The sequence below is a fragment of the Myotis daubentonii genome, chromosome 4 (genome assembly GCF_963259705.1).
Source record: "Myotis daubentonii chromosome 4, mMyoDau2.1, whole genome shotgun sequence".
Classification (NCBI taxonomy): Eukaryota; Metazoa; Chordata; class Mammalia; order Chiroptera; family Vespertilionidae; genus Myotis; species Myotis daubentonii.
Window position 1 is genome coordinate 51161458 of NC_081843.1, and position 12664 is coordinate 51174121.

A 12664-nucleotide genomic window follows, 5' to 3' on the forward strand; every position below is an offset into this window, starting at 1 on the left:
ATCCTGAGCCTTTGAGTCTACTAATTGAATCCTCACTACCCTATAAGGCAGATCTGTATTATATAAATCAGAAAATGAGGCCCAGTAAGATTTAAAAACTTGCTGAAGGTAGAAAATTGAGCCAAGAATGTCACACAAGCAGTCTGTACTCTTCATCACTATAAACTCAGTAAAACCACTGCTGAAACTAAAGTATAACAAGCCGCTCAACAGCACATTTACATGCTGGGAATGTTTATACTGGTGATTCATGAGCAGCGCAAATGTGAATGAAGTCTCTCCAGTGGAGACGTTAAGTGACTTGTCCAAAATAAAATCTCTCGCCCTCGCCGGTTTTGCTAAGTGGAGAGAGCATCGGCCCATGGACTGAAGGGTTCCGGGTTCAATTCCAATCAAAGACACATACCTAGGTTGCAGGCTTGATCCCTGGCCATGGTCTGTGTGCAGGCGGGAGGCAACCAATCAATGTGTCTCTCTCACATCGATATTTCTCTCTCTGTCTCTCTCCCTCCCTTCCACTCTCTCTAAAAATCAATGGGAAAATATCCTCAGGTGAGGATTAATTAAAAAAAAAAAAATCCCTCAATTTGTTCAGTGTGTAATTAATACAGTAAAACTTAAATAATGAATGATAGGAAAATAAGCCTTAAAATTAGGAACACTGGAAAGTGTGCTCAGGACAATGACTGTTATTTAATTCTTAGTTATGGTGAAAAAGGTGAAGAATAACCTGTCTGATTTCTGCTCAAACTTACTCTGGAAGCTCACAAGAATGCCTTCTCTTAAGAATCAAGAGAATTGGGGAAAATAAAACTTTGGTAAACACTTATTATATACCAAAGACTATTAAATTATTTATGTTATTTAACCCAAACAACCCTGAGCAGAAACATTACTCCAATGTATATAGACGAAAATTAAGCCTAAACACAGCAGTTTCAGATCTTACCATTTCTTGTCTTGATCAATATTTGTGCATTAACTTAACTATGTGAGGGGTGAATCATCCTAACATGTCTGCTAAAAAGAGGATCTACAATCTACTGCTTAAGCAAATTTATTTTATATAATACTATAATTATTTTGTCAAATTCATTGTGCAACTTGATTCCATAGCTGTTGCGTGTGGGTAGACAGACCTTCCGTTATGTAAAAGCATCAAATTGAGGAAGATGATTTCCACATACAAAGCATATTTTACATGGCCACATTAATAAAGTATAAGTGTGCAGGCTTAATCCCAGACTTAACTACCATATAGTCCCTGCCAAGGTCACAGAATGAAAAGTCCCAGATAAGGTACATAGTTTTTGAGAGAAGATCAATAAAATCCTCACTGTAAGAAATCAGATTTTCAAACACAAAGCCTTGCATACCAAGTCCTTTCTGGTTATATCAGGGGTGGGGAACCTATTTTCTGCCAAGGGCCATTTGGATATTTATAACATCATTTGTGGGTCAAACAATATTGTCAACTTAAAAATTAGCCTGCTATATTTGGTCAAACATTTAATTAACTCACTCCTAATGCCTTGCCAGGGCCAGACCAAATGATTTTGAGGGCCTTATACAGCCCACTGGCCAGATGTTCCCCACCCCTTGGTTATATCCTGAACAAATGCAGACAGCATGTAGATGATCAATCTCCAAAGTGATGGAATCAACTTACACAAAAATCTTTAATGAGTAGAAGAAAGGGATGGTTTTGCCTCAGTGAGAAATGCAAAATTATATTCTATTCCAATTATTCTCATGTAATGCTCCTCAGAAAACAGCAATGAGACAGAACAAAATGTAAAATTCTATTAAAGCTGCACAGCTGGTGTGGTTCAGTGGTTGAGCACTGACCCATGAACCAGGAGGTCACAGTTCAATTCCTGGTCAAAGAACATGCCCGGGTTGCAGGCTTGATCCCCAGCAGGGGACATTGCTATTTTATACTTTTCTCATCCCCCAAAGAATCCAATATGAACTTCCAGTAGATTGAAAACAAAGAAATAAAGATGGTAGTGGTAGGGAATGACAAAAAATTTCAAATGGCTCTAACTGGATTGGCTCAATGGATAGAGCGTCGGCCTGCGGACTGAAGGGTCCCAGGTTCAATTCCAGTCAAGGGCATGTACCTTGGTTGCGGGCACATCCCCAGTAGGGGGTGTGCAGGAGGCAGCTGATTGATGTTTCTCTCACATCGATGTTTCTAACTCTCTATCCCTCTCCCTTCCTCTCTGTAAAAAATCAATAAAATATATTAAAAAAAATTTTCAAATATGCTTCTATGAGAACCCTACAAAATAAGAAAACTTTCTATATTTTAAAACAATTTTACAGGAAACAGTTCAGTGCCTATGCAATTGTTTTAGATAGGCACAACTCCAGGTAGATTACACCTGTATGTTACCACACCCAAAGGTTTACTCATAAATAGTTTCACTTTTCAGACTCTGTTATGAGCACATTCATTCTTTAAATATTTAATATGTGATGTAAATGACAAAGCTGCATACTGAAGAAAGAACTAGGAATCTCCAAAGATTGTCATACAAATTATGATTTAGAAACAGGGGAATCAAAAACCCCAATAATTACATATGGGTGTATGATGAAACACTAATCCTCACTTCCTCATTATCTTCTACATCAAGAAAATCAGTTCATTCTTAATAACATATGACACAGCCCAAGCAAGGTGGAAAGCACAACTGTTGGGAAATGTTTTTTCCTCCAATGCTTATTGCAGCAAAATGTAATTCATGAAATATGCCACCATGGGCAAATCACGTCGCTTCTCTTTGAGCCCCCATTTCCTCATTTGTAAAATGGAACTAATAATAGTAATAGTACCTGCACCCGCTCGAATATGAGGGAAGGTGAAAAATAAAAGTATATAAAGTGCTTAGTAGCTAATGGTAAATGCTAATTTAGTTGCAATTAGACAACAGCAGTTGTGTGACATGGTTTTTCAAGCTTCCTCATTTACTCCACTTCCAATCTTAGCCAAAGTAGTCCTTATTTTTGTCTTTATTAAAATTAGACTTTGGTTCAATCAGTGTAGACGTAATTACATTTTCTTTTAATAATCTCTGTGTGACTCATTTCTTGTTTGTGTGTGTCTGCCATCTTCATGCCTTTGTATTCATTTAAAATTGCCGGTGTTCACCAAAAGATATCAGAATCAAAAACTTATCAAATTTAAATCTGCTCAACTTTTTACTGAAATAAAAGATTTAGCAAAAAGACTAATGCTGAGTCAAAGACTGATAGATTTAAATGCTTCTAGATCCTATTTTTTCCATTCGAAAGATAAATTTGCTGCTTTGTAAAAAATATTTTGTTAATTTAGTACTACTGAACATTAACCTATCTCTCCCATCTAATATGAACTAAAACTACTAAAAAGGAAAATGACAAGGGCATGTGTCAACTCTATTACTTGTACAACTTTCCTACTGTAATTAAAGCAATTCAAATTACAATGTTCAGTTTTAGAAAAATAGCAAAAGTCCTAGACTACCAATATTTCTAATGATGCTTTTTTTTTTTTTTTTAAAGTAAGGAAATACCAACTTTAGGTGAACTTTTTGAAGTCAGAGGATATAGCCCAGGAACATGTGTGGACATGACAGTTTTTAGAGCTGGACTAATTAGCAACACACTTTTGTTGCACATATTCCAAATCGGGTGCCTATGCTGCATAAATAGCTGTGTCTCATTCCTATATCAAACTTGAAAGGAAATTATTACATCAGGGTTTTTCCTTTCTAAAGGTCAAACTGCTTTCAAGTATGAGCTTATCCAACTCCTCGGGGGAAAAAAAAGTAGAACTGGACAGAGCTTAGTAATTTAGAAATATTTCAAAGATTAAAAAGTACCATCTTCTTTCTCATCTTTCTTACCAATGTCTTTCCTTATGGTAATTCCTGTTAAATTAGATATTTTGCTATTCCCATCACTCCTTCCTAAGCAATTCTATGTTAATATGATTTTAAATTGCATCTATTCCTATATAATTTTTAAGAGTATTTTTAATTGATTTTTTAAATAGAGGAAGTGAGAAAGAGAAACATTGATCTGTTGCCTCCTGTATGTAGCCCAACCAGGAATTGAACCCAAAACCTGGGTATGTGCCCTGACCTGGAATCAAACCTGCGACCCTTCGGTGCATGGGACAATGCTCAACCAACTGAGCCACAAAGGCCAGGGCTATTCCTATATAATTTTTAACAACAACAAAGCACACACACACACACACACATTCTCTCTCTCTGTCTCCAATGTTCAAATTAATTAACGGAATTGAATAATGTTTTCTCTTTGAGAACTGTTTTAGTAGCAAGTTTAAGTCTATGAGATAGATTTCTGAACACTACTGGGTTTTACCCAAATCTTAAGATGCACATGTTTCATTCTTGAAGGTATCTAAAATGTCTTCCTTCAAGAATTATGTTAGAGACAGAGAATATATAACATACATCAAGGAAAGTTAAGGTTTTTGATCTTTTAACTAAATTCAATATGAACAAAAAAACATACAAAATAAAAGTTTGAGTCATATTTTTAAAAGCACACAATCCATTAATTACAGGTAAAAGATAATGATTGAGAAATTTTCTGATAGAGGTTAAGGATTTAAAAATAAACTCACCACCCAGAAGGAAGGTCCCAAGTTCTAATAGAGCAATCCATTGAAGCAGTTATTAACCAACGACCATCAGGACTGAAAGCCTTTAAGTTAAAAAAAATAAATAAGAGTACATACATAATCTGTGTGTGTGTATACATGTATATGTATGTTTGTGCCTGCATTTTTAACAGCTTAAAGAATGCAATAAATTAAAAGATACAGACTACATGAAAAACTAAGTTTGAGTAAAATTTAGACTACCTTATTTTATATAAAAGAAACCATTTCTTATATACCACTGATTTGGATATAGATAAGGATTAGGCTTTTATAGGAAATATAAAAAGTTTTGAAATTAACACTAAAAATTAAATCTTTATCTCCTCTATTTATAGACAATTAACAAACTGTGTTTAACTACAAATTATTTTTAATATAAAGCTGCTGTTCTGAGAGCATTCAATTACTAGTAGAAATATTTTGTTACCTAATTTGATTACAACGTATCTGTGAAAGCAACAAAAACTACATTTTCTTAAACAATCTATATATTAGACTAGCTTTCTAAGAATAAACCTAATTTTGAATGCATATTATCTTAAAATATTAAAGTTACTAAAAAAAGTCATTATACTTTCACTTGTAGTTTCAGTTAAAAATCTTCTTCACTAATCATGTTTGATTTCCAAAATATATAATTTAAATCTGCAATAAGAGTTTCAAAATAAATTTAAACTATAAACTACTTATAAAGAAGGTATAGCTTTTCTATCATTAAAAATGAATAATAATAGCTCTCTCCTTGCCTATAGCAAGTGTTTTGAGGCTTAAATCACATAGGATGTGGAAGGCCCAAAAGGAAAAACTTTAGGGTTTATAATGGCAGTAGATTGTATTCATCCAGAAGTCTAAGCACATCAAAGGGATCATGACTATCCACATTAGCACATGATTTTGGATAAGTGAACTCTAATTTGTTCATCAGGGCTGCAGTAATATTGTGGAAACTCAAAACTTAAGGTACAGAGAGATCAATTTACAGAACAGAATAAGCTATTAAAGGATGGGAAAATAATCTGATAAATAAATCTTATAGATTTAATTTAAGAGGAGTAATTTAATACTGAGTAGTAGAAACTACAGAAACACAAGTTGAAAAATGTGAAAAGGAAACAAAAAACAAAAAACAGGAAGATTGTTGGCACTGACAGATGTTTTAAAAAATGCTATTTCATCATAAATTACCCCACTCCCACCCTCATTTCTATAGATACTGTCACAACAAATTCTGTTGATGGGTAGTTCTACCAATCTCCAATCTCCAGATCAACACCATTTCTCCTTATTTTTAAGGAAATGGGTAAGCATTGCAAATTCTGATTTTTGGTATGAGAATGAATAAGTAAAAGTAGCTGTTGGAACTGGCATTCAGTAGCTAGGATTTTATTTTTTTCTCTTTTCAAATAAATCAAGGAATCTGCAATTGATGAAAAATGACAATATAAACTTAATATGGTCCTCTACAAATAACTTTTAAACCAGAGTGCTTATCATTATATCATACATCCCACCGTAGGAATATAATAATAGTAAGCTAAATCACATTACCAGTTAAACTCTTGGAATTAAGCTATACAAACTCTAGAAATAAAACAAAACTAGCACATACCAGGTACCAGATATTCCAAGTCTTTTAGTACTAATTTTTTATGCATGTAGAAAATCAGAAATAAGTTCCTTCAGCCTAGTTTAATATTAAGTCAGAAATGATATACTTATGTTTCCATAGATCATTCAACCTCTAGAGTATATTTTGGTCCTGTTTACAGTCTAAGAGAAAAAGATAAACTCTGTGATATATATTTTTTAATCTGATGGCATTAACTCCCTGAGAAATATTTAACTTTCTTTTAATTCTGCATTTTCCTTAAAAAATCTACTAGTATGATGAGTAGTTTAATACTATTCAAGGAAAACAGTTTCAATTATTTGAACATTTTTTAACCTAAACAGAAGCAGAAATGAGTCAAATTTTGTTTAAACATCTGGTTTGTTTTACCATGTCATTTATTTGGCCTTGGTGTCCAGAAAACTCTCTGACAGTCTTTCTAGTTTCTATGTCCAGAACACTAATGGAGAAGTCATCCAAGGCGAGTCCCAGAATGCCACTAGCAAGATAAATGCATCAGTTTTAATAAACAAACAAAAACTTGAACTAAAATCTCACAGGCATTTTAATTTTTTAAATCAAGTATACCTTTGGAGTATAAGCAAAATGCTGTTCTTTTTATATTAAAAATCGGATTTTTCCCCCACTTGGTAAATTATGTACTTTATTTAAATTAAGAACTTTTTACCAAAAACATCAAGAGGAAAATTCATTATCATTAAAAGAGAAATTTTACCTGTCTCTGTGTAGCAGCATCATATTTGGAGATGAATCAAGGCTCACAGAATGGATTAAAATTTTGTTTTTAAAGTTCCAAAACTTGAGTAATCCTTCACTACCAGTCGTAATTGTCAACTGGTTTAATCCATCCACTGCAACACCTCTAACAGACCCTTTATGAGCTTTAAAGCATATGTTAAAAGAAAAAAGAATAAGAATTGATAGTGCCTCTCTGAATACTGCCCAAAGAGCGATTCCCTTATTTAAATAACTAAGTTCCACTATTTGCCTTACTAAAATTTTAATATTGCTCTGAATTTTAGGGAGTAGGGAGATTATTATATTGCTTGAGTAAAAATAAAGTCAATCAGATTAATATACAAAGGTTTCAAAAAAAAGTTAAGATTTTCTGCTCAAAGCAAGAAGAAAACAAAAATTTTAATGTGTATATTATCTACTTCCCTTTAACATCTGTGACTTAATTCTCTGAGTATTTCAACATGGTGGCTATAACATGTAATGGCAGTATCTGTCATATGGAGTTGACAATAGCCCATCAATAACTGTAGCAAAATGGCTGGCAGTTAAGAATTTAATACATGCCAATGAGTTATTAGCCTCATACCTATCTATATTATTTTTTTAATAAGAAAAAAAAAAACATGCAATACCTTGATCCTCACCAAACCTTCCTCGATGTATACCAGACTGCATGTTATATACATCTACAGTTCCTGATGAGAGACCAATTATAGCAAAGTTTCCACAAGAAGTTATATCCACTGCCTTAGGGGAAAAAAAAATTAAACACAAGTGACACAGCAATTACCTAACATTTTTATTGTACTTTAGCTTCCATAGTGTTTTTTTAATCCCCTAATTACCTTATTCTTTTTTAAAATAAAGCATGGCATAATAAATTAATTAGTTCATTAATTTTCTTAAACATTCCTATATTTGGATATCTAAGACATATCTGCTTGATTCTATCTCCTTTCTCTAAGAAGTATGAAGAAATTATTATCCAAGACCATAAAACATAACCAAGGAAACAACTCAGTTGAAATTTACAAAGTCAGAATAATTGTGTTATCAGCTGGCCTTCAATTTTTAATTTATTCACCACAGTGCATTCCATTCCTGAATTTGTCTTTATTTTACCTTACTTTTTAATTGCTTCTACAGCTATACAAAACTAAAAACCTACCATTAGAATGTCCAATAAAAACGCTCAAAATATTTTAATTATGACATATTAGGAAGAGAATACAAGAGAATACACAAGGCATTACATAGAAAACATTAGTTTATAAGCAGTTTCTCTAAAATAAACTCATATCTTAATACTTTTTTAAAAGTGTCAGTCAATACTGTATTGATGAGGTGTCTTTTTTTCTATGTTAAAAACAGGAGACTGGTTCTATATTGGGTTGTGACCAGAGAAATCCCTGATTGCCACTGTGTGTCAGTCAGATATTACCCACCCAAGGAAGAATTGAAAATACTGCTAAATTTATGCCTAAAGAAATAAACTTCTAAAACCTAAAATAAAAAATTTATTAGAGGCTATGACTCAGATACACTATGACCCAAGTCAAGACATACTTACATAGCATTTACATAAGTATGTCCCACTTACATTATTTTTCTAGATAATTAAAGCTTATTCCATAAAAATATATATTATGAACTAATCTTAAAAAAAGCATTCTCTCTTTCTAAACAGAACATAAACGTAATCTTACCAACTTTGAAAAACTCATAAATGTTTACACTATGTTGTAGTTATAATATCAGGAACTAATGGAGATACTAGGCTATAATCTACAAGTAGCAAAGGACCTCAATGTGCTTGCTATACTTTTTATAATTTGTATTTACTTATTTTAATTGATTCTGAGAGGAAAGGAGAGGGAGAAAAATAGAGAAATATCCATGGGAGAGCAAAATATAGATCAGCTACTGGGGAACTGAGCCCACAACGTAGGCATGTGCCCTGACCAGGAATGGAACTGAATCTTTTGGTGCATAGGATGATGTCCAACCAACTGAGCCACACCAGCCTGGGTGAACTTGTATTCATTTTAATAAAATTTACTGTTGTTAGTGGGCCTGCTTCTGTAATCTCCTTTTCTTATTTATTCATGCTAATCTCTTATCAAAGGCAGCATAAAACAAAGCAAAATGAGTAAACTGAGAGAGGGTTACCTTTGAGTAACAAATTGTACTTTAGTGCATGGGCTGTCTAATAAATACTACTGTTTATTACTTACTGGTTACTGATTTTGTTCCAGGTAGCTGAGTTTGCCAAACATATGACTAAGTATATACATACACTTAATATTCATATACTCAGTGATCTATGAGTCATCATTATAGGCTGTGAGTTAAGAACACAGGTTCTAAATTGAATAGTCCTAGGTTCAAATCCCAGCTCTTCCATTTACTAGCTTTATTGACCTTAGGCATGTTACTCATTATATTAAGCCTCAGTTTTATTGTCAATAAAAAGAGGCTAACAATAGACCATATCATAGGATTGTTGTGAGAATAATATACAATAATATGTGCTAGGCAAAGACACTAGAACAAAGCAAGCACAGAAAAACCTATTAATTGTAATTATCATTACCACTACTATCACAACCGCTACTCAAAACTGAGCAGTTAAACTTAAGACACTTAAGACAGAATCTCTATTGTTTAGAAAATAGTATAAAATCTTAAGATTGGATTTTTGTGCTATGGTTAATAGAGCATACATACTTACAAATAAACTTGCACAAAATAGGATCAAATGTGGAGCTAAATTTTTAATAAGTATTTTCAAAACCCTAGCTGCTTTCTTTGCAGATACGGACAAGCTCATCCTAAAACTCATATGGAAATGCAAGGGACCAGAATAGCCAAAACAATCTTGTGGGGTGGAGGAGAGGAGAATAAACTTGGAAGATTCAATCTTCCTGAATTCAAAACTTACTACAAAGGTAAAAGGTACCATAATCAAGACAGTTTGGTACTGGCATAAAGATGGATATATAGAACAATAAAAGAGAACTGAGAGTCCAGAAGTAAACCCTCACATAATGTCAAATGATTTTGGGCAAGGGTGCCAAGATCATTCAATGGTAAAAGAATAATCTTCTGAACAAATGATGCTGAACAACTAGATATTAACTCAGAAATGATTATAGATCAAAAGTAACAGCTAAGACTATGAAACTCTTATAAGGAATCACAGGGGTAAATCTCCATGGCCTTGGGTTAAGCAATGATTTTTCTAAAACCACAAGCAGTATATATAAAAAAAAAAAATAGGTTAGACTTCACTAAAAAATCTTAGACAGAAAATGATACCAGCAAGAAAACAAAATGATGGCCCATAGAATGGGAGAAAATATCTGCAAATCATGTATCTAATAAGGTACTTGTACCTGGATTATATAAAGAGCTATTAAAACTCAATAATAAAAAGATAAGTAATTCCATTAAACAATGGACAAAGGATTTAATAAACATTTCTCCAAAGAAAATACACAAACAGCCAATAAGCACATGAAAAATGTTCACCATAATTAAGTCATTGGGGAAATGCAAATTAAAACCACAATGAGATACTCACTAGGATGGTAATAATCAAACGAACAGACAGTAGTAAGGCTAGGATGTATAGAAATTGGAACCTCTATACATTGCTGGTTAGAAATGCAGCTTTTTTGAAAAACCAGATGACAGTTCCTCAAAAATGTTAAAGAGAGTTATATTATGACTTAATCATTCTTCTTAGATATAAATGCAGAGAAATAAAACACATGTCCACATAAAAACCTGTACACCAATGTTCATAAGCAGTACTTACAGCCAAAAAATAGGAACAACACAAATGTCCATCAATTAACTGACCAATGGCTAACCAAAATGAGGTTTATACACAAAATGGAGTATTACTCAGCAATAAAAGGTATACAGTTTTGATACAAGCTACAACATGGATGCACCTTGAAAACATTATGCTAAGTAAAAGAAGCCAATCACAAAGATCATATATTGCATGATTCCCTTTATGTGAAACTAGAGGCCCGGTGCACAAAAATTTGTGCACTCGGGAGGATCCCTCAGCCCGGCCTATGCCCTCTTGCAGTCTGGGACCCCTTGGAGGATGTCCAGCTGCTGGCTTAGGCCCGCTCCCTGGGGGATCAGGCCCAAACTGGCAGTCAGACATCCCTCTGGCAGTCTGGCAGTCCTCGGGGGATGTCCACTTACCAGCAGGGAGCAGACCTAAGCTGCAGCAGGACATCCTTAGTGCTGTTGAGGAGGCAGGAGAGGCTCCCGCCACCACCGCTGTACTGGCAGCCATCAGCCTGGCTTGTGGCTGAGCAGAGCTCCCCCTGTAGGAGCGCACTGACCACCAGGGGGCAGCTCCTGCACTGAGCATCTGCCCCCTGGAGGTCAGTATGTGTCATAGTGACCAGTCATTCCCAGTTGTTCTGCTGTTAGGGTCAATTTGCATATTACCCTTTTATTATATAGGATAGAAGCCTGGTGCATGGGTGGGGGCCGGCTGGTGGGTGCCTGCCAGCCTGGGTGAGGGGCTAATGGGTGTTTGCAGGCTGGTCAAGCCCCCCCCCCCCCAGTGGAGACCCTCACCCCGTGGAGGTTTGGCTAGCCTGGGTGAGGGGCTGATGGCTGTTTTCAGGCTGGCCACACCCCCTTTAGGGTGGGAGGTCCCCACTGGGGTGCCTGGCCAGTCTGGGTGAGGGGCTGAGGGCCATTTTCAGGCTGGCCAAGCCCCCCAGTGACGGAAGCTCCCAGCCTCTCCTTATTCTGGGATTTATTTACCTTCTATAATTGAAACTTTGTAGCCTTGAGTGGAGCTCTGAGCCGGCCAGGATGGGCGGGAAGATTGGCTTCCTCCATCGCCAGGGGAAACCCAAGCCTCCTGCTCGCTCCAGCTCCGTGGTACCGGCCGGCTGAAAGCAGGTATCTGGGGTTTATTTATCTCCTATAATTGAAACTTTGTTGCCTTGAGTGGAGCTCAGAGCTGGCTGTGGCAGGTGGGAAGCTTGGCTTCCTCCATCACTGGGGCAATCAAGCCTCCTGCTTGCTCCAGCTCCATGGCTGCCGGCTGCCATCTTGGTTGGGTTAATTTGCATATAGTCGCTCTGATTGCCCAGTGGGCATGGCTTAAGGCATAGTGAAGATACAGTCAATTTGCATGTTTGTCTTTTATTAGTGTAGACTAGGGGCCCGGTGCACGAAATTCGTGCACTGGGTGTTGGGGGGGGGGGGAGTGTCCCTCAGCCCAGCCTGCCCCCTCTCACATACTGGGAGCCCTCAGGCGTTGACCCCCATCACCCTCCAATCGCAGGATCGGCCCCTTGCCCAGGCCTGATGCCTCTGGCCTAGGCGTCCAGCCCGGGCAGCAGGGACCTGCAGTGGCAGCGGGGGAGGGGGGGGCCACAATCGCGTGGGCTCCGCCCCTGCCCCTGCAGGATGCCTCTGGCTGATGCGTCCGGCCCGGGCAGCGGGGACCCGCAGCTGCAGCGGCCCCGCGATCGTGGCCTCCGCTCTAGGCCCAGGCAAGGGGCCCCTAGCTCCTGGGACTGCCAGCTTCGACCGTGCCCAGCTCCCATCACTGGCTCCACCCCTACTTC

The 12664-nt window shown here is 36.5% G+C and overlaps 1 protein-coding gene across 2 annotated transcripts in view; it reads right to left on the reverse strand.

Annotated features, from left to right (window-relative positions):
• WDR36 (WD repeat domain 36) overlaps window positions 1-12664 on the reverse strand; it is a 45992-nt gene that overhangs the window by 11771 nt on the left and 21557 nt on the right. For both annotated transcript variants that reach the window (XM_059693926.1, XM_059693927.1), the window contains exons 13-16: window positions 7682-7796; window positions 7027-7192; window positions 6681-6789; window positions 4643-4722 (exon numbers count right to left, since the gene is read on the reverse strand). In XM_059693926.1, coding sequence (XP_059549909.1) covers window positions 4643-4722; window positions 6681-6789; window positions 7027-7192; window positions 7682-7796 — 470 coding nt within the window. The remainder of the gene's footprint in view (window positions 1-4642; window positions 4723-6680; window positions 6790-7026; window positions 7193-7681; window positions 7797-12664) is intronic.